General features: G+C 39.0%; 1 protein-coding gene across 2 annotated transcripts; it reads right to left on the minus strand.

The window, feature by feature from the left end:
* Positions 1 to 4,760: 4,760 nt before the first annotated feature.
* On the minus strand, positions 4,761 to 16,975 carry DIO2 (iodothyronine deiodinase 2). Of its 2 annotated transcripts, none has more exons than XM_057380907.1 (2): positions 16,247 to 16,975; positions 4,761 to 5,406 (listed from the first exon to the last, which is right to left on the minus strand). In XM_057380907.1, exons 1-2 carry the CDS (start codon positions 16,466 to 16,468, stop codon positions 4,789 to 4,791), a joined length of 840 nt encoding a protein of 279 aa, XP_057236890.1. In that variant the 5' UTR covers positions 16,469 to 16,975; the 3' UTR covers positions 4,761 to 4,788. Both variants share the same exon structure in this region, with proteins under 2 accessions (XP_057236890.1, XP_057236972.1).
* Positions 16,976 to 23,264: the final 6,289 nt, after the last annotated feature.

The following is a 23,264-nucleotide window of genomic DNA, read 5'->3' on the forward strand; positions in this document are numbered from 1 at the left end:
TAGCAAATTAGTTCCACCACTTATTAGGGACTTTGGTTGTATTGCTTAAGATCTAGTCAGAGTGCCATTAAGATTTTGTATTAAATGCAGTTCTAAGTTTCCTTGGTCAGATGTCAAGATTCCACTATGTATTAGCAACCCATAAGAATAAAACACAGACGGGGTATATTTTTCTTTGTTGTTTATTATAATACCAGAAAAACAAATCTAGAAAGCACATTTCATGGAGCACCATATTGTAACAAAATTTTGCTGGCTCTCCTGCAGTGTATTTTTGACATTTAAACAATGACACACACATAGTACATACAGGCACCTACACCACGGCAATCTTATTAACAGACCCAAAGAGACCCCTTTTCCAAATACAGAAACACYAAGGTGCACAGAAGAATGCCAGTGTGAGGACATCTGAACGCTAACTGAGTTAATCACTCTTTTATTAGCGATCTTCATAAACACAAAAGCTTCCTCTGTCTCACCCCAATCTCTCTTCTCTGAAGACCCCAAATTGGGCCCAACTGAATATGGATTTGTCACAGACATGGTGTCGGGTTGTACAAAACTGGCCAGTATTCCCTACCTGACACCTCTTATTGCTTTGGTTATAGTACTGAATGAAAGTCTTAAAAACTCTTAAATCTATACTCCACATCACAGAAAAGCCACTTTCACACATGCAGAAACGTAAGTTCCTCCTCAYACACCTGGATGCATAGCACAAACACCTTTTTGAGAAGCTTTGTAGGTTTCCCCACCAAGATCACTTTCCTAAAAATCACTGCATTTTGTTTTTCAAAGTGTTCAGTTATTCATCAACATATTTCATAATATATTTTCTTCTTTTTAATAGATGGGGAATGTTTTCCTGCTGCCTTAAATTTATGTCATTGTCTACACAAGGAAAGAGCAAAATGCTATAGTTTTTTACCTGTACAAATTGTTTATCATGCCTTTTATACAGTGCTAAATATAGATGCTAAGCACAGAACAATGTAGAATGATAACCCAGAATAGCTTTTTACCTTGCTCAAAATGAAAAATACTGGAAGTTTCCCGTACTAATGTTGAGCCAGTATTGGTGTCTCAGTTATATACAGTAGCCTTCCACAATACTTTCAGGCACCTATTTTATGAGCTTTTGCTCAACATGTGTGTCACACTGAAGCACCTCAAGTAATATGGGATGGTGCTCTGACACAATGAGAATGAGACAGAAGCAGATCCAGTCTCACAGCAGACAAGAACAGCTGTGAAGCACAAGGCTAGCAAAGTAGTAAAATTTCTGCCTGCACCCAAAACAAACCACTGCTACAAAAATTTGGGGTATTTGACACATGGCCACTTTTATCATCAGTGGAGGACAATGCATGATGTTTAATTTAAAACGTTTCAATAAAATATTTTAATTTTGTTAAAAAAAAAAAAAACGGGGGGGAGGGTATGTTTCTCTCAGCCTCTTAGAAAATACTTTTCCTTTTTTTTCCCCTCTATGCCCATATTCCTTCGAACAAAGCCCTGCTTTCTGATCAGAAAATTTCTGGGGAAACTCAAGGTTTTACAAAATATATTTCTGTCTTGATAATCAGTGAGGCTGGAATATCTTTAAATTTTAGGCAAGACTGTCATACACGTTGYGAAGAAAGAAATGAAGTTATTGTGCATTTTTATTCATGGAAAATCAATGTGGTTTTCCCATTTACAGGAGTCAATTTTACAATTCCTATATACTATGTGATGAATGGGCATTTATGAATTACAAGACCAAAAAAAAGGAATTCAAAAGGAGAGAATGAACTTGAAAAATAATTATAACTTTAGTTATGCAAATGGATATTAACAAACTGAATTACTATTTCAGACTTTTTCCTGTGAACTAAAGGTATGTTTCAACAGCTGTGCTAAACATTTGGCTAGCATTTCCCATATAAACAGTTCAGACTTCAATGGTATAATGAGGAAGAGAAGAAAATACTTACTAGTTTAAGCTTTACAAAGGCTATGGAATTGCTATGGAATTGCTATGGATTAAAAAAGTTTCAGATGACTGAATAATAGGATAAAATAATGAAAAGATGGTGTGCTGGATATATCAATACATATTTTCACTTGGATTAATGTCTACATCTTTACTCACCTGAGTAAAGAATAATGTAGCAAAAATAGAAGAGATTCAGAGACAAGGAAAGAATATGGACCTGTATAAGAATATGAGTTATTGTTTGTGTTAAGAAACAAACAAAAGGTATGTAAATTTCTATATAGATTAAATAATGACTGACATAGAGAAGAAAAATTGGGATCACTTCTGTTCATAGTGGTTTAGCATATAACAGCAAGAGATGTGAATGACATTGAAAAGCAGCCAATTTAAATATAAAAGAAAAAATCTGTTTTCATTTGGTTTTCTTTGAAATTAAATGGAATGGGATTTTTATTTTAGTAATCCCCACCTCACAAAATGCTTGAATCTCAGAAGTCAGGATCAGCCTCTCATAGGGATGATGAGACATCAACCATCACTTCAGATGAGGCAAAAATAATAAGGGCTGAAGCTAATGAAAATTCTGTAAGTTAGAAACTATTGCACCTTCCCCTGAAGCATCTGATACAGTCAGAGGTAGGACAGGGGATCAAATAAGCCATGTAGTTTGGCTATGTTACTGTTTCTATGCTTATAGGTTTAAAAAATCAGTTATATATTCAGTCATAAAGACCTGTAACAGTCTTCAACACTGAGAAATGATTTACAGTAACATTAACAAATGGAAGGACAGAATAATTATCATTAGTGTTCTTAGACACCACTTATATGTGCACACATATGTATACACACACATGAAAATGTATTATATACATACAGATGCATATATAAATGCATACATACATATACACACAGACACAGGCCTGCTGAGAAGTGGGGCTCACCAGATCTGAAGACCACTCTTAACAACCTTCTCCAGTGCACATTACCAGACTCTGTAAGTGCATGTGTGTATGTGTTAAAGAGTGAGTGGGAGAAAATGTGAAGAATAGAAATGTGAGCCTGAGGATAGGAGAAATTACCCATGTTAGTGTCATTATTTCAATTGTGCTTGAAAACACATTTCTGAATTCCTCCTACCTTGGCTAMGTTGACCGTCAGCCAAGCAAGAGGAAATACACAATGTTAATGGGCATTGTGAAAATTGAAACCTGTATTTTCCATTCTTTCCTGTCTTAATATTGACACATTGTTTTCCTGATGATGGGCAGGACAAGAAATTAAAAGAACTTATTTGATTTTTGCCACTTACTCTGTTTATCTGTTTCATGTGTCTGCCAAAGTTGAGTGAAAACTTGGATAGTCCATCTCCATGTGGGTTTTCATGTATCAGCTCTAATGGATTAGCTCATTGTAAATTTGCTTTTTCATCAGGCTTGATGAAATAATTTTAGTTTTAGAAATACCTAATCTTAATGTATACTCTAAGTTCACAGTATCTCTTTAAACATAACAATCAATTCTTCAGACCCATTCATATGAAAATTCTGCCATTCACATTAGTTCAAACTATTTGTCCTCCCTGTTTCTCTTCTGGGGAAGTTTTCAAGAACATGGATGGAACAGACTATTACCTCCTCTGGCAGCAGAACTGCAGCAAATCAATTTTAAGGCTGCAAACAACTTTCAGATTAACACAGCTACAAACTATTTTCAGGTATCTAAGATAGCAATAGTCAGCATGACCACATTTAAGAGGGTAAATTACAGGATAGGTTTCCATTTCAATGAGGTAAAGTTGTGCATAAGTTCTCCCATCCCCAAAATACACCTGCAAAGTCACTATCTCAAATAAAAATAGAAGAGAGAAATAAGTTATTTTTTTTAAAAAGCTAAATGTGAAATTAACTTTAAGCCTATTGCTAGACAGAAAGAGATGGAGGTGGGTAAAGAAACAGAGATGAGAACCAGACAATATTGATAAATGTGTGTTGTCAGCTCTGAGAACCAAGGGTTTGGTTGGCATCAGCTGAGTTTTGTCTCATGGTGCATTCTCTAGATGGTTCTCAGTGTTGTGTTATAAGTAGTCCAGGTGTTTTAGTTTTCAAATGGCAATGGGCCTATTTGATCATCTTTGTCTTTTTGGTCCAACTCCATAGATTTTAACCTCTTTCTCAGCAGGCACAGGCCCGCACAGTGGACACAAACATGTAGGCAGCTTTACATAGCTAATATGCTGTGCAGAGGTGTCCACAGAGAGTACAAATACCAGCAGACAATGGTTCATCTTGCTGTGAGCAGTCAGTCTGCCGGTGTGATGCACCACATGTGATTCCTGTAGTCTCTGTATGATAAATTTTCTACCAAGAGAGGAAAATCACCACACTGCACTGCATTTGTATGCAAGGTAATTGCAAACCTCCTGCTCCTCCCAGGTTCCTTGCATTGGCCACAGGGGCACAAAGAAATGTTTCTGATGAAATGTGCAGCATAGCCTTTCCATGAAATGCCTTCAAAACAGAAACGTTTCCCCTGGCTTACCCCAGGACAAAGGCTTCCAGGACACAGGTCTTATCTCACCATCCTAACTTCTTGCCAGCATCACCATTTCACAGAAGCCTGTTCACCTCTAATGTCCTATACCAAGAGCAGGAGTGGTATTTTTTTCACTTGACAGTGTTTCTGTGGAGCTAGATTTTTATTTTCTTTCACTTGACATTGTTATCAAATGTGTTCTCCTGCAATCATCTGAAAGGTTTTATTAAACTAGCATATGTTTTCTTTTTTTTCCCTCTTGCATCACCTTAAAGGGACACATCTGCTGACATAACTCCTGTAGAGAATGGATTTCATCTTTTGCTGGAGTTTTGTTCCAACCAAAGCCGAACCTCTTGCAGGTTGTAGAAAAAGGGACCTTTGCCTCCCAGGTAGGCGATTTTTTGTCTCTGCACAATGCATACTCGCTCAAATGAAACCCCATAGGCCACATTGGCGTTGTTGTCCATGCAGTCAGCCACCACTTGGCACTGAGGTGGCAACGAAAAGTGCTCTAGAAGCTGGTGAGCAGCTGCACATCTCTCTTCCTGGTTTCTGTGTTTCTTAACTTCAAATGAAGAGGGAGAGATTCCAGGGGCAGCCCAGCCATCTGATGGGTGAGCTTCATCGATGTAGACCAACAGAAAGTCAGCCACACCAGAGAACTCCTCCACCAGCTTGCTGAAGGCTGACAGCTGGCTTGTGAACGGTGGTCAGGTAGCTGAGCCAAAGTTGACCACCAGTGGCCGCTCAGAGTTGGCAAAATCCAGAAGGTGGCATTTGGTTCCACACTTGCCACCAACATTCTTCCAGCTGCTGCTGCCACCATCACTGTCCTTGGCTATGTGGATTACACTGGAGTTTGGAGCTTCTCCTCCCAGTTTGACCTGATGGCAGAACAAATCAAAACATAGCAAGTTAGTGTGACTTGCTTGTGCAGTATGCTTATGACTACTCTTTTCAAATAGTCACCTGTTCAGAGTAGCCACCTAATGGGCACATGAGGACACAGCAAACCATCAAAAGCAGCAGCTTCAAAACATTCATCTAGTCCACCTCCAGGAAAATTTTCCTCACAGTTCAGGAAAATGTTCAGACATTCCTGACAAGTATGTATCTTCATTAATATTAGAACATTTGATCAGAAGTCTGTCCAGTCCCCTTTATGTATCTGGAGAYTCATATTTGCTTTCAGACAGATTACCTCAAATTTCTTCTAACTTTTCTCACTGAGATATGGGGTTTTCTGTGCTGGCATTTTCCATGAGTTCTCTCCGCTTGGTTCACCTCATTCTTGAAGCGCACTGTTCAAAACTTCAACAGTGTTTTTACTGATTTTCAGTATGATTAGACAATTACTTCATTTAATGAAGTAGCTCACAGACTACACCTGTTTATATATTCTAGGTGTTGGCTTTTAATGAGAAATCATGTTGATTAGGGCTTAGCTAGCAAGATGTTATAAAATCTAGGTCCCTTTTGAGCCTACAGCCTACAGCTTAAGTCATGTTTCCAATTCTCAAAAATCATTCTGCATTATATTCCTTATCTTCACAGCACACATAGTGCCTCTCAATTTTGAGAGGTTTGCAGATCTGTATATTCTCTTTCATCCTGCAGTCCAAGAATGAAAATGCTCAAGACTACCAAACACAGGAGGTCTCTGCAGATGCCCACTTAATATATATACATCTTTGACAGTGGATCATCCAAGACTGTGCTCTCTAAAATTTCTTCTAACCACTTGGAGTAATTTCATCAGTGATTGAGTGACACATTTCCTTCTTCTACAATGTTTCTTTACAAGATGATTGGTGGGGGGGAGGAAAGCCAGCAGGAAAACAGGAAAGTTTATATGATGGTTGAAGTAGGATGAGGTGAAAATAAACTGTTCTCAGCTCCAGTTTCAATCTAACTCAGACACAACAGGCAATTATGGAAAGGTCATTTGGCCTGATGATTGCTATTTGCATGTCAATAAAAAATACAGAATCAAAGCAACTGACAGAAGGGAATGCCAGAATAAGGTGGAGCCTGCARAGGGCTCCAAGATCCTTAGCTGATACCCACTATAGAATTGCAAAACATTATATAATATGATTAATTTTTTATGATCTCTGCTTTTAACATCAACCTCTAGTACAACAATGCAATTWTCCTTTTGTATTTTCCTGACTCTGTCCCTGTTCCCTGGCTATTCAGAAGTGCTGCTTTAAAGGAAACTTACAGGGACAAACTCTGAATTTTACATTTTACATATCTCTTTCTGAAGCTACACTGCAATTGAGGCTATAGAAGTTAACGCTACATGAGAACTGTTTAAAAACTGAATAAATAACTGATTTTTGGTGCACTTCTATTTTACTTTACATTTTAGGGTACCAGATGAAATGTAGGAATCAGATGCAGTAAGAAACTGAGTGAACAGCTGAATACTAAACTCATGCAGTTTCTGCTGCATATAGATCCAAATGCAAGTAGATTGCTGGTACTGGATCCTCCATTTCTCCATCAGAAACCTGACTATCTTGAACAAATCTCCAGTTATTCATGACTCTGCACTATTTCATCAGAATAATGAGAGAAGTAAGAGTCTAATCAAAACCAAGTTTGTAAGATACAGCCCTTAAAGCTACCACACTTCACAGCTATATTAGAATGTCTCACAGCATGTTGACACGTGATTATAAGCATTACTTTGACTCTTTTTTTATAGGGCAACCTGAAACACAGCCATGCTGCCATTATCAGTCAGGGATCAGCAAGGAAGAGAATCACAAAGAGAAAGACAGCCTGAGACCCATAAATCTCTCYGGGCTAAGTATGTGGTGATCACACTACTGGGAGCAGAGGACATGAGGCTGCACCCCAGTCAAGAGAATAAAATGATGCCCCAGCAAAGTAAAGCCCCTTTTTCCCCACCCTTGTAAGCCTGGAACTGCAGCATTGCCATCTGCTAGAGCCCTGGTAACAGTTTTTAAAAAGCCTTGTCCTTTGCCTTTGAAAGCAAGAGGATTGAAACACCTGAGTTTAGGACCTGACGTGTGTATGCTGTCCACTGAACTCAAAGAAAGAAAATAACAATATCCCAGTTTTTGAGCAGAAATAATCTGTCTGGAGAGGGAGACTCAGAGGCTCAGGGTCTTTTTTTAAGAAGCAGCATTAAGCATCTTACAGCATTTAAGGCCACCTACACCTTAGCAGATAGCAGGTAGTCTTCTGGTCAACTATGGATAACCTCATTTCTCTGTGTCATTCTGTGAAGTAAGATAGGCAAAGCAGGAGTGAGTAAGGTAAAGRTCTGCACTTGAACAAAGAAATACACAGGTCAAAGATCACATGGCATCCATATAATCACCCTGAGGGCTGCATTCAATCCAGAAGCCAACTAAACAATTCAGCAATTTGTGATAAATTGATGACTCCTGAAAAAGGACAGATCTGAAGAAAYATAACATATCTACATCTGCACAAGCACTAGATACCTCCCCATCTAAGAAGCTTAACTCTTCCTGCACTACCATAAATACTGTTTCAGAGCTAGTTTGGTCAAAATGTGCCTTTCRGACAAAGCCTGACATGTAAATATTTGTGCCGCATCGACTCCCCGGATGAATAATGGACCTCAGGATTTAAGAGTATATATTCATCCAGTCAAAGAAAAGAGGTAATGACATGTAATTTATTTCACAAATCACAATTAAGCAGCACAGTTTGAATTTCTGATACTTGCTGTCAGTCTTCAGAGGAGAAGAAAAATAAAAGTAAAAACAAGCATCTATAAGTCAGGAAAGAAGAGCTGCTCAGGACCAAAGAAGTACCTGAGTAGCTGTTTCCACTTACTCCTCTGGTTTTAACAAAACTATCATGATTGAAAATATCTAGCCACCACTCTTGAGCTGGGAAACCAGAGTCTTCTTCTCAATCATTTTAGGCACAAAGAGAGGCTATGTGTCATGACATACTCATTACCAACTCCTCACTCAGGTCTACCAAACCCTTAAATTTCCTAGGCCAATTTTGCAAACTATGAAGAATCAGATGAATGAAATAACTTCCATCAAACACCAACATGGGAAAGCCCTTCAAGTCCTATTTAACATTGATACCAAAGGTGACAACATATTTTCTGTTCAACAATGCAAGTTTGAGTTCTGTCTCTCATTCCCCTTAAAGACTGGAAACAATGTACAAAGAAGCCCTTATCTATCTATACATCTATATATCACCTTACAGAAGTTTCTCTTCATTTCCCACAGCCATGAAGGAAGTCTCATGGCCGCAGGTTACCTATCATTTCAATTTTTGTTTCTAGGAGTGCTTGTGTTGGGTTTTTTCCCCTTAATGAGACATCCTTGCCAAGCAGGCATTCACGAGGCATTTTCTGCTCTTGTAGAGAAGTAATTAGGTCGGTGCCTTGTTCCATGCCAGTGTCAGGCACTCCAAAAARCAGCCCTGCCCAGTCGTTAATGCTTAAACATAAGCAGCAGGGGCAGATCCACTAATTGGTCTTGATGAAGCACTGACGTTCCCAAGGGACTGTTTATTTCACCAGTCTCTGAACCGATTGACACAGGATGACAATATCATCCTTGCTGATCATCTGCATTGTAGGCCTTGTCCGTCTTCTTTGTTGTTATTTATTGAAAGAAAAAATAGCTCTTGGAAAAGAAAATCAACGCAATGAGAAAACAAACAAAAACACCCATGTATTCAGCCAAACTGCTTTTGAAATCTTACACAAAGGCAGGCAAAATATAAATTCTGAGAAACAAACCAGCAGAAATCCCCTCACACGCAATCCAGCATTTCCATAATCACGTACTTTTGTGCGTGAATATTTGGCCATTTGGTGCCAGCCTTCTGAATGAGGTAGAAACTGGGCAGCACGCAGACATCCCCTCCCACACAGCCTGCATGGGACACGCAAGGCAGGCCAACCAAATCTGAGAGCCAGACCAGCCATCAGCGAGGGCAAGCAGCAGCACCAAAGCAGTGACTTGCACCATTTGTGAGAATTTTGTGTTTGCCTGACAGCCTGTTCTCAGGCTGCATGTAGAGTGAGAAAGGAATAAGATTGCTGATGCTTTAGCACACAGCCTGCAAAATGAAGGAGGCTTAGGAGCAGAGAGAAAGCTCGATTCATAAACTGCAGGCTGGAAATAGCGCATACTGCTGACTTTGTAGTACATTTTCCATAAGGACKGCGTAAAGCCCCATGGACAAAACATTGCCTCCTCATTTACCTCTTCTTTTTTCCTGTTTTGTTTTTATCTACTTTAGCATAACCTTCCAGGGATCCTGTGCACTGGAATACAGCTTTCATTCCCTGCATCAGGGATTTTCATACAGTTTGGCAGACTTACCTGTGTCAATCCCCTAAAATAAATAGGTGATGCCAGACAATTAGCAGTTTGTGATACTAGTCATTTGAATATGGACGTTGTATTTGGGGCTGGAGTGCAGCAACTGGTAATGAACTGAATCCCTGMAGCCTTTTGCATTTTTTCAAATTGTCTACTTTGATTTGATCCATTTCAGCTATGTAAAACTTCATCCAAATCATAGTTAGACTCTGGTTGGAGAATTCTACAAACTATTATTTTTGTTTTATTTAAATGGCCTAGAGTTTTGCAGTTGATAAAAATTACAGAAGACCCTTATCTGGAATAGAGTAAGGGTGCAGGAGTTCTCCATTTGTCTTGGGAAGGTGGCAACTTGAATAACTCAAATCAGAGAGTAGAGACTATAAATTATTCAAGCTTTCCCCGAGTCTTTTATTTAGGATCAGGTATGTGGAGCTGACAGAGGGAAGCAGAAGACAAATTAACAGAGCACAGTCCAGATAAAAATAACTAGTCAAATACTGCCCTCTCCATTTAAAAGCTGCCAGTCCCACAAATGAGTATGCATGGCATAGGGAAAGCATAAAGAACCTTTTGCCTTGCACTCTTCCAGTTAATTTTAGTTCCTGTGATTGGGGAGCCTAGAGAAGGCTTCTTAAGGGTTTTATATTTCCCTCAGATGGGAGCATGGCCTACTACACTGCAGCCACTGGGCTCTACCTACAGGTGACAGAGGCCTTCACCAGTTTTTGTTACTCAGTATGTGAAGTGAATTTGATATAAATTTACATGATGGTTTTTTACTCTTTTATTTCTAACTCAGCTTCAGCACTGTATGAATACACAGTGGTGGTTTTGACAGAGAGGTAGAGCCAGAGGGCAAGAACCATGCACGATCCTCCTCCTGACTAGTGCCCATTAGTCAATTTTTGTGTCTATCACAGCCAAAGGGGGTTCCACAAGGCTTTGACAACCAGGCAAGCACTCCTTTCAGTCACTTTTTTACACATAAGGGTGAAAATGGAAGAGTGCGAAGAGGTGATGTGTAAGAAGTGAATTTAGATCTGCACAATGAAATGGGATGAGACCCCACGTGGGATAGAAGTCCTCATTGTCCTTTTCCTCCCCTTTGTCTCTTTTGAATATTTGAACWCTTAAATTCAGTGGGACCACTGCCTGCTCCTCTTGATGGGACACGGCCTMGTACAGTGGGTCCCTGGCCCAGACTGGTCCTCAGACACAACCATAACAAACATGATTATATATTAATAATAATGACAAAGTTTTAATAATAATTACAATGTCAAGCCCAAATCCTGTTGAATTTTTGTTCCCAACACTGCAGGAGAAGTTTTAATTGTGGTCTGGTTTGGTTTTTCTCACTTCTTTCAAGATTGTTTTCATTTGCAAATGTCAATGAAAACATCTCTACTAAAGCCAAACTTTGCAAAACCAAGAAGATATTTTTAATACCACACAATGTCTAGTTTGAAACCCTGAAATTATAGAACAGACTCTTTTTTTTTTTTCCACAAATTCCCTTTATCACTGTCAAATGCATAGAGAGATGCTTCCTTACCTCGCCAGACAAAATAAATACAAATAGTAAACATGAAGGTTGTGTCTTTGTTCCAACCTTTAAAACATTTCCCCAAAAAGCAAAGAGTTACTGGACAGCCAAAGAGCAGGTAGAGGATCACGCTTTTCTATTACTTTCACATATGTYTTTGTGATAATGCTGTGAGGCATGCACTCAACATGTCAGGTTTGGGACTGTTTTGTTTTGCTCTGCATGCTGATTTATTTTAGATTACGTAGCTACTAGGCAGACAAAAATAGCCAAAGGTAATTTAACTGTGCCTCCCTGAGAACCCAGGAAAATCCCACTGGGTGTTTACCGAACCACTCGACTTCCTGCTCCCTGCAGAGCCGGGGACGCTGTGCCAGCCATTGGCCTGCGCCGGGCTGTCGTGCCGGAGCTTGCTGCTGGCCCGTTCCGAGGCAGTAAAAAGCTGTGCAAGTACACACAGAGCCACCGCCATCCATCACTGGAGGTGCACCATCGCTCTGAGGCCATGACGCACGCTTACACGCGGCTCTGGCCATGTGCACGTGCGCACGTTGCCCCCAGAGGTGCACCACAGCATTCCCGAGCGCTGGCCTGCTCCAGGGAGAGGCCATCAAGGTCTTCCCTCTAAATACCCTACACTGAGGTGGATTAGAGGGAGGATTTCCTCAAAGACAACACTAAATCTTTCTACTGGAGACTACGAATGGTAGCTCTGCCTTGCTGAAACACAGAGCTCATATCAGGCACTGGAAAAGCTCCCAGCACCAGGCCTCATCACGGGGCTCAACCTTTTTTGCACCCATTTTAAAAGCATTTTAAGATAATAATTTCTCACCTTTGAAATCTTGGAAAGTAGATTAATCCCACTACTAAGTAAAGCATATAACTTAGCAGGTAAAAAAAAAAAAAAAAAAAAAAAAAAAAAAAGCTTTTCTTGTTTTTTTTTTAACTTCTCTTGCTTTTTCTCGGTATTTTTGCAGAGTAAGATACATTCAGTATTCATACAGGTTAAAACAAATACCTCACTGGCATATATAGAAGTGGCCTATGTAAATCACAGTTACACTAACATGCTCCCAAAAAGTCTTGCTTTCCTCTCTCTTCAGTAGCTGTGGCTGCATTCATATCTGTATGTAAGTGTACATATACAGATATCTACATGTATACATATAGAGAGAAATGAGAGAGACTGGCTCCTGGAAGAGCAGATTATGTATGCTTATGTATGTGTACTTTTGCCTTTTTATATGTATATATAGGCACAAATATAGAGACAAATACATATATATATATATATATCTTTATACATGCAAACATAAGATTGTAAATACCTACACATACACATGCATATATAAAAATATTATTTCAATAAAACAGTTGCACTCTTTCAATTATGTAAAGTTTRTGTAACTTGACTACTAACTCTATTTATCTCTGTTATGATGATTAATTTGGTCCTAAAGAATCCCTTGTAATGTAAGACACACTTGCCTCTTGGAAAATAATAGGAGGGTGGTCTATAAACCACAACACTGATGCAATGTAGACAATATCAACACTGAATYTGACAGATATTGAACTCAGAGCTAAGGAAGTAAAAAGAAATATATTACCCATTAGTAAAATTTGCATTAAAAATCAAAATAAACAAATGAGCAATTATTTTGATTCCAGTAAGATTTTAAAATGTGGAGAAAAGCAGTCATAGAGAATGTTCCAATAAAAAAGAATACTGATTGTATTCTACATACACCACAACAAACTTTGCATTGTTTGCCCACTGAGGATGTTAAAATCTCCAACTGTTGCTAGATAATCTTTCCTATGAAATAATTGCCCGAAACTTGGATAAGACATTATTAACAAGATTTTCTAGAAAATGAGAAAGTAACTCAGAATATCTGTTTTGAAATATACTCTAACCATCACAAGATCATATCTTGTTTAGACTTGAAAAAAAATCATTTCTGGGACAGTGTATGCTTTCAATGCAAAGGTCTTTTATTGTAATAAATTTACTTTAGTTTAGAACATATCTACCCACAGTGATTTTCTGTAACAGYTTCCTGTAAATTTTTCTGTGAAATTTTATATCAAGTACTTTTGTGAATAATGTTCTGAAAGGTACTCAGGAAGAATTCTGTGTGAGTGACACATAATACAGTAAACCAAGCACAGTTCTTTGATCCAATCTTCGGCTTGGATTAGCTCTGGTTATCTCAGACATCTGTAATTCTGCTACTGTACCTGAAAAATGGTTATTGTCTCATAAATGCTCCTCAATGGAATGAGCTTAAGCACCTTTTAAAGTAGTTTGCTAATACCTGGCTTCACCTGGTAAATGGGAGCAACAAGCAATCATGGTTATGGTATTGACTACATTTTGCCATGCTGTATAGTACTCTGATTCCAAATTATTTTCATTTCTCACTAATTGTCTAAGATTAAAGTATCACAACTGGGTAATCCTAGTCAGGATTTAGAAAAGGGTGATTTAAGGAAAAATATAATTTGTGGGACATTCTTTGACATATTTCACTATTTCTCATGTGTTTTAAATATGTTACAAAGCAGGGTATGTTTCAATCATTTCCAACTCTGTTATACAATTTTTCAGCTGAAACTTTTTTTCCTTTTTCTTCCTTACAGAAGCAGCAGAAGCTTCTCATCTATTGTGGAGGTGATGAGTCTTCTTTCAATATTGCTCCTCAGTGTATTTTGTTCTCTCTACAATTGATTTCTGTACTTGACTATCTTTCTGTGACAATTAAGAGTTTCTAATGATCTTCTATCCTTATGGCCCATAATCCTACTAAGTAAAATAGTCTTTCCATGAATTACTGATCAATTCATTTTTTCTTAAGGATAGCTGTAATTAATAGACTTTTTCCTCTTTTTGGAACAAGGTGATAAAATTTGGTTATGTTTATATGCATTTTTCTGCTGAGTTCATTGAGGCCCAGAGTTCATTCTAGGAACCTTATAGCCTAGTTGGCCTGAACAACCTAGATGATTTAACCATGATAAGGGAGAGAAGAAAACTACCAAAGTTCAAGGTATGAATTTCATTGCCAGCACCAAATATAGCACAGATTCCTCATACCTGTAGCTTCCATGGTTAACATCAATGGTACTGAAAGAAAGGCAAAGCATGATTTTGGAAACTACAGATAGGCATGCAATATCTCAATTATGAACAGTTTTGTGTACTTTAAGTAAAAATATGCTGAAAATATCTCATGGATATACAGTTCTTTACAGGTTCCCAACTTCTCCAGACCCCAGGCCACCTACAAGTTGCAAATGTGAGAACTCAAAACTTGACTGTTGCAGAGTTGTGCTACCAACTTCCACTGGAGCCTTGACCAAGTCATGTGTTAACTGTCCTGCCTTGCCTTGTCTGTAAAATGGGAACAATTGTGTTCACTGACCCATTTAACAAGGCCACTGTAAAATGTATTTACTTAATGTCTAGGAGAAGAATAAAAACAAAGACTAGAAGGGCTAGGAGAATAGTGGGCTTCATTCAGCATTATTTTATTTGGGTAGCCAGCTGGATGATTCCTAGGGTGGCAGTAAGAGCTTGACCCATTTGGCAAAAGCTAAAGTTATTTATATTTGTCTTACACTGAAAATTAATGTCCCTATGGCATGGGTTTCAGGCAATGCAGATGGTATTCCATATCACAAAGCCAGCAAACACCAACACCACCAGCTCTTCATATTTTCAGATAAGAGCAAATACAAAGGCTATTGTAGAGGTGTGAAAGGGAATTTAGGGGAAGACAATACAAAAAGAAATATTTGGGAAGATAGAGTATAATTTGGACAGGACCCCTATGACATCACATGGAATACATTAAATGAGATGGTCTAAATAAGACAACAAATTAACAGAGTAAGCACTGTTTTGAAAGCCACAGAGCTCTGAATCCAGTTCTTCTGCTTACTGACTGGGTGGTCTGTTCAAGAAATTTCATGGTTTTGGGTCCACCTTTTCAATCTATAAAAGGGAACTCTAGCTACCTCATGAGACCTGGGTACTACCACTGGGTAATATTTGTAGAAATCTTAAAAGGAAAAGTACATGTTGCATAACTGTTATTGGCTTTATTAACTTAAGTGACCAGGCAGCAGCTGTCCGACAGCTAGTCAAGTTCATTTTTAATCTCTGACATGTCCCTCTGTCACTGCCTTCATGAAGGAAAAATGTAGCTATTTCAATTTGTGCACAGTTTTACTGGATTATTTGGATGCTTCCTCAATATAAAAGTTAACACATGAATAATAGGAAATGCCAGTGTAATTACAATGGTTCATGTCTATATTTTACTCTAGGTAAAACAACTCTAGTTACATAGCTAACGTCTATCTATGTAGAGATCCATCTGAAGATGCAGTCTTTTTGTAATATCTGAGGATCTCACATGGCAAACAAATAAACTACAGCTGTGAAAACATCTGCAGTATTTTACAATTACTCTCATACAAAGATATTGGAATAGTTTAAAACATGAAGATTATTATTCATGCTGGTGAGGAAACTGAGGCACACCTAAACTAAGTTAGATGGCCAGGGCTGCACAGAGAGATAGCACAGGCATTCAGCAGCCCCAGAATTTTGTGAATCCTTAACTCTGACTTAGAAGTACTGCTCTTTTCAGCTTGTACTTCTCCCATCAGCTTTAACATCAGATAAGAGACAGTCTCACCACACAGTGATTCCCTTCCCTTCCCTTCCCCGCTGACAAGCGGGATGCTCATCCCAGCTCACCCACCCCAACCTGAGAGTCCCCATCCCCGCACACTCACCTGCTTGTAGGCGTCCAGGAGGAAGCTGTTCCAGACGCAGCGCAGCCCCTCCGAGGTCAGCATCCTCCGCCACTCACCGCGCCCAGACTTAGAGCGGCTCAGAAACAGCACCATGTGCTTCAGGAGAATCACAGAGTCATAGAGCGCAAGGAAGAGGCAATTGGAGAAAAAGACCGGCAAGATCTGAAGCGTGATCAGCAAATCCACACTTAGCAGACCCATCTTCCTTGCTGCTTCTCTTCAGCTGGATACCTTCAGCTCTCTTTATTGCTCTGTACCCTCATTTAAAAGAGTAAAGCAAAAGGCATTTCAAAAGCCTCATTACCCCTTTCGCAGCTGCTCTCTTTAAAACAAGCAGAGATACTTAAATATGAGCAGGCTGGTTAAAAYCATAACTGCACAATACTCATTCAAYTGCAAGCTGCTTATTTTTCAGAAATTTAGATGTTAACAAAAATTCTTAACCAKGAGACCTGATTTTGCTGAAGAGAGAGGCAGCTGTGTTTCCAGCTCCCCGCAGTTACAAAATTTAAGCTGAGACTGTTAATTGTTAACTTTCCTGCACTATCCCATTGTTTCTCAGCTATTTAAGCACTGAACAGACCTCTCATTTCTGTGTCAGTAAAGCTAGCTACCAGGTGCAACAATACTTTAAAAAAAAGGTTTATGTACATAAACTTTCTGTTCCTTCCTCCCTGCCTCCCTCCCTCTCTTTCCCTCTCTGCCTCGCCCGCTCCCCCCCCCCCCCCCCCCCCCCCCCCCCTCCTTCCTCCCCCCCCCCCCCCCCCCTCCTACTCCGCGTCTCTCTATTCCTGCCTTCCTCCTCTCACACTCTCTTGCTATCTGCCTATGGTGCAAAGTGCTCTCCCTTCTGGAGTCCTAGCTTGCTTCCCTGAAGCCTTTTATACATTCCCTAGCTAATTGCTGCAATAGAGAAATGAAACCCTAATCTTAGTAAAGATCTTGACGTCAATGTAAAAGAGGGCTTTACTTTGGCCAGGACTGCAGTGAATAGAAAAAATGAAATTCTCAAAACTTCTTTTTTTTTTTTTTTTTTTTTTTTTTTTTTTTTCTCTTAAGAGAGAAGAAAAAAAGGGAGAGAGCAAGGGTGGAACTTTGCTTTGCTTTCAAAAGGAAAAAGAAAAAAAAACAATATGCTTCTGAATGTTTTTACAAAATGCTTCCAAATTTTGGAAGAAGTATTTTCATGTGACATGGATGGTGACACAGCAACACAGACTTCTGTTGTTGATAGTTTTTTTTTCTCATGATTGTTTTTTTCTTTGTCCTTATGTCTTTTATAGGAAGGTGTGTGAGTTGATGCATCCCAAGAAAGGGCACATTTTCATACATTCACCTGCCTGGAGTACAACATGTATAGTGTTAAAATATTTTTTGCTGTTTTCTTGGTATCGGAAGTAGACTTCATCTACTGATGTGTAAGAGAAGGAGATAAGAAAGAGAGAAAATAAGTTTTTGATGGAATTGGGGTTTTTGAACCTAAAGTTCACTGCCCMAAAAAATATATGCTTCAGCCTTAAATGCTGTTAATCAACAGAGCTTCAAGGACTTTAATATTCCCCTATGATAGCTATTTACATCCACTAGTCTACTAATGTTAACTAACTTTTGGTTAAAAGCTTGCAAAGAAAAAACAGAGAGAACTTTCCTCTGGCAGAGTCATTTATACTTTAACAACTGCAAGTACCTCTTAAAGCCCCATACTGAAGGTTTTCTTGTTCCTTTGCACTTCTCTTTATTTCATCTTTTTAGTTCAATATTTAGTCCTCTTTTCACGTGATTTTTTGGGGAGCTACAGAAGACATGTTTTGTTTTGGTTTTTTTTAGCATAGTTCTAAATCCCCTAGGTAAATATTTCATGTATTTCCTGTTGCAGACATCCGTAATTTTGGTTTTTAGTGGATGTCTTCCGTACGTGCTTACGTAGGCTCTCCTCACCAGATACATTTCATTCCCAGAGATGCCAGCATGATGTCTAACCTCTGTCAACTCACATCCTTGACAAGGACTACAAGCTTACTTCATTAATATATCTTAGTCTTCATCAGTCATCACTATGCTTTCACTGCTAGCAAATGCAGAAGGTAAACACCATCAATCTTCCCTACTCTGGGGTCTTTAATTTTCAGACAATGTAATATCACTTTTCCTGTCATTATACTAGGATGTACACCTCTAGAAAGCCACCCCATGCCTTGCCATGTTCTCACCAAAGAAAAGTTTGTTTAGGTAGCTTAATTTCGGGCATTTRCAAAAGGTATCACCCAGACAGGATATCTCCCAGCAGATGTTTACTCATAGAAATAACTTTCAAAGGTTGCACACATTAAATCAGTGACCTTCTGCATTACTAGCATAAACAAAACAAAACAAAAAAAAAGACTGAGCTTCTTTTTCAAACTGTTTTTAAGTCAAATGTTGGTGATGACAGTATTCTGTTGCCATAGAAGGATTGCAACCTCACAGATCTGGCTTTATTACTAAAACTTGCAAAAACACGTTATAAGCAGGCATTTATATATCCTCACATATGGATGAGTCAGTGTGCTCATGTCATGTGAGCACAAGACAGGAACAAGGGTCCCCAGAGCTGCTAAACTAGCTTACTGTCTGACCTCARGCAAGCATATGTAATCACTTGATTACAAGCACTCTTAATCCTAAATTACTCCTCTGTAGATCCACCACTAAAAATACATGATTCTGCCTGGGAAGGTCCCCTTTCTTTATTTTGGGAAGGTCTGTTAAACGGCAGGCCTGGAGATTGTTGATGACAGTGCCGGATGAATCATCAGCCATTGTTTCTGAGAACAGTTTGCAAACATCTCTGAGGACAGTCCAGCTCAGGCTCTTCCTGTTCCCTGGAGGTAAAGTCAGGCAAGAACTTACCCTGAGAACACAATGTATTCTAGGTTCCTGTGAAACAACTACCCCTACCCACAGCATGCTTCATGGGTGAAGAGGTTGTTTGTAAGACAGCTGGAGACCAGACAGCTACAGAGCTTTGAAGCGCATCGGAAGCTGAGCAGKAAGCCCATGGAGCACTGGTGTGAGATGGTAATTTATATTTACTGTGTCACCTTTCTTGTCAGCAAAGCAGACTGTGTGTATGKGGTTAAACAGAACTACAACAGATTGTGTGTTTGGGAGCTACAGTCAAGATACTGATGATAACCCCTAATACCACCATAAAGTCATAAATCTTTTGAGTAAATAAATGTCAAAAGACAGTTTTTGCCATTACTGTCTTCAGAACCAGCCTGTCTGTGCAGAGCACAAGGCACTACTCGTCAGCTTGACAGTAGAGTCCAGCAGCACCAAGCAGAGAAGGAAAGCTTAACCCTACTTCTTGAAACAATTTATCCCCGTGTTTATTTCTCTCAGACATCAAAAATACAAGGGAAATCACAATTTGAATGTTTTGTGAAAATCTGGTGTCTAGAGAATGTCACTTTTGAAGTCAACAGTCTCTTGCTATTTCCCTGCAGATGGTCATGAAACAAGGAAGGAAGGTTAGATCTTTTAGACCTTGAGACATTAAGACAGCCTTGAAATCTTGAAGCCTTCCTTCTTGCAGGAAAACTGTTTAATTTGATACATAGGAAGAATTAGGTAGGACTGAATTTACATGTGAAAGGACTGAGATAGGATTCAGCTAAAGCTCACCTCAGTTACCTGCTCTGCCATAMCTTCCTATATAATTTGGGCATAGCCCTACAATGTACCTCAGTTCTTCGCCAGCAAAAGAAAATAAAAGTCCTCTCATAATCTAAGGAGCAGTCAGGTTCAGTAATGGGAAATTAAACATATCATCCATAATTTGTCAAGGTGGAATGAGCAAAGCCAGCAATATTAAAACATTCACTGTTACTAAACCTTGTATGTGGCTAAAGTCAACAGGATCGGTATAGTTGTTCATATTCTGTAATGTTTGTAAAAATGAGTGCCATCAAAACCGAAACCAAGCATAGCAATGCTTCCAATTTCAACCATAGTAGTATGAAGATCAGAACATAAGCCCTAGCAAGCTTATTTAATACAACTCAATGGATAACTGTACCTAGACACAGAAAATGTGAGGTGGAGTTACAACTGCTCAGGCCACTTCCTCTAATCTCATTTTATAGCAGATCCATACTAGCTTTCTGCATGTCAAAAAGTGTGTTTTACAGCCTTCACTTGGTTGTGTAGGTTTTTATTTGCTTATGGCACAGCTACCTGTGTAAGCTATAGCRGCACTCAATCACACTGTATCAAGACACTAGAGTACACACCAAGTAGACTGATTGATATTTTGGTTACTCACCCTTATTTTCTCCAACTAAGCAAGACTATTTTGAATGCAGTTACTCTTTGCAGCGCAGCCGTGAAAGTGTACCTCACAGTGACAGGCAAGCAAGGCTGCTGCTCTGGTCCTACCCCCAGGAGTTTCATGGGAGAGATCATCCCAAAGGATTTAGCTCAACCTGTATTCCTGCCTTGCTGCTTCTCACTGCTTTCACTGCCAAAACCAAAGAATGAAGCTTTTTGTTTCAGAGCTAGTTAGTGTGTCCATGAGCTTGTCCCTGGAGAATTGTGCAGCTGCAGAGTGATATGGCTAGAGATGGGGAGGAGAAATTGTAGCTGAGCTTTGCTGCCATGGGCAAAATTTATTTATTAATGCCAAACAAAAATTTGTACCTCTCATAAAACTGTATTTTTTTTCTCTTTGCCAAAAGACAAACACCACCCCAATTTTTCAGCAACAATTCCCTCACTTAAAAYGCCATTGAGCACTGACTGTCTGTTTGCACTTTTTGATTGGGATCAGCGGCATACTTTCTTAAAGAAATAACATGTAACATGTTTAATGAAAAAGAATTTCTTTTTCAGGCAAGTTGCAGYGTTACCTGAATGGTGTGGATTCTCCAATCCTTAACTTCCTCCATCACTCCTGGCCTCAGCACCACGTCTGAATGGAGCACCATTCACCCTACTGGCACCCAGCCCCRTTCTGACTGCTTAAAGCTGCCTCTGTTCTCTACTGGATTTTGCTTACCAGCATTTYAAAGGTGAGCACACTAAATTTATCCTCACTGCCAAATTTATTATCCTTTTGTATCAGCCTTGGTTTTATTTGGGTTATTCTACCATTGCCATTATGCTACATAATTGAAAGTTGATTATTCCGTGAAACTGGCAGCTGTGAGAGATGCTGATTTCATACCCCAGAGACCTGATTCCTTCAGTTTATCTGCAGTGCTCAGTACAGGTAAGAAGAATGCAAATTGCCCACAGAAGCAGCTCTTCATGGCAATTTGGAAAGGAGTCGCTGAAGCAGATAAAGAAAGTCAGCCTTACTGCCCACTCAGTCCACAAAACAGCACTASATTTCATCCAATAGGTGCCAAACTGGAACAGTATTAAAATAAACTAAAGAAGAAAAAGGCCGTATAATTGGGTCACTTTCTGGATAGGGAAAGAAAAGAATATCCTAAGAGGTGGCAAGTAATGCGTAGATACACCAGGCTGCAACTGAAGCTGTCTTGTAATCAAGCCACAGTCGTTCAGAAAGATCGAAGAGCAGGAGAACTGGGACTACTAATGGCTCTGCAAAACCTGTTCTGTAAACTTCAAAGCTGTCAGTCTGGCACCTTCTTAAGAGCCTGCTTTCATTGTATGATGGCAAAATGAAAAAATTGACTCATGGGTGTGGTTGTATAATAGTGACAAATTTGAGACTAGAAGAATTCTCCACATCCCTTTGCTAATGATCCTGAAATTTCTATGCAAAGCAAAAATAATCTCCCTGTTTCAACAAAGCTGATGCTAAAACACACTTGGTTGAGTCAGACTTAATTTTGGAAAAAAAYACAACACCTTACCCACCTTAACAGATAAGGTAGTTTCTTTGAAGGAAAACAGGAAATCTGATTTATGAATAAGGATAATCAGAAGACTTTGTCAGAAGAAAAATTAGCCCAGATATTCTGAATAATGCACAATAAGAGCAAGCTATACTTTTATGTGTAGAATATGAGAACAACTTAATCTGCTTGTAGGTTCTGTAAATTACCTCCCAAAGTCCCAAGAAAACCTGCGACTAGAATTTAAAGTCTATCTCTCACATGACAATCCACATGAAATATATGAATGAAGGAGCATACTGGCAGCTGTATGCATAGCTATCAGTAAGTTATGATGCCAATGATTTCCTACCCATCTAAAGATCAGAGAGATAAGGGATGGGGGAAGGGGAGGGCCAGGGAAATGTGGACAAAATTTTATCTCTCTAATGGTTTCTAATAATTTGGTTCAAAGCTCTGGAAAAGCCCTATAGGCCCAGATTTTCCAGTTAAGAAGGGATCATTTCCTTTTTACCAGCAAACCACTGACCTTTTCCTTCATTGTATCCTTCTGTAGAGCTCGCAATACAGTGTGTTACAGTTGATTTGAATGAGCTGTGTGTTCTTCTCATTCTTGTCACATGTTTGTACATGAATTTCAGTTGCTGGTGATAGCTATACACAACCCCAACTTTCAATCTCCCTCCATCCATTTGACATGTTTTAAAGTTTCACTTTCTGTGGATAATTTTTGTTTAGGAGTGAAGGCAGAAATGCTGAATACCATAGTAGTATATAGTCAAATACCTCCTTGTAGGTCTAATATATAAGTTGTTGTGCTTTATCCCAAATATTAACTACATATTCTTCCCTTTGAAAAACTGCATAGACAGAACATATTCTTCACTATATTGGAAAAAGTTATTTCTATTATCTTAAGACAATCTAAATGGTAATGCAAGAAGTGCTCACTGTGCTTCTTATASAGGAGTGTTAAATACCTGTAAATTTATATGCTTTTTTTTTCCACATGAGAGTATTTTCCTGATCTCTGGCAATCAAAGAAATGGAGGAAAATATTTCAAGTCAGTCACCTCTCAAAAAACCCCAACCCTCTTTTCAACAATGTTTCATTTGTTACATGAAAAGCAGCAAATTTCTGAGCTGTCTTT

The sequence above is a fragment of the Malurus melanocephalus genome, unplaced genomic scaffold (assembly GCF_030028575.1).
Source record: "Malurus melanocephalus ecotype Western Australia unplaced genomic scaffold, MMel_1.1 scaffold_0, whole genome shotgun sequence".
NCBI classification, from domain to species: domain Eukaryota; kingdom Metazoa; phylum Chordata; class Aves; order Passeriformes; family Maluridae; genus Malurus; species Malurus melanocephalus.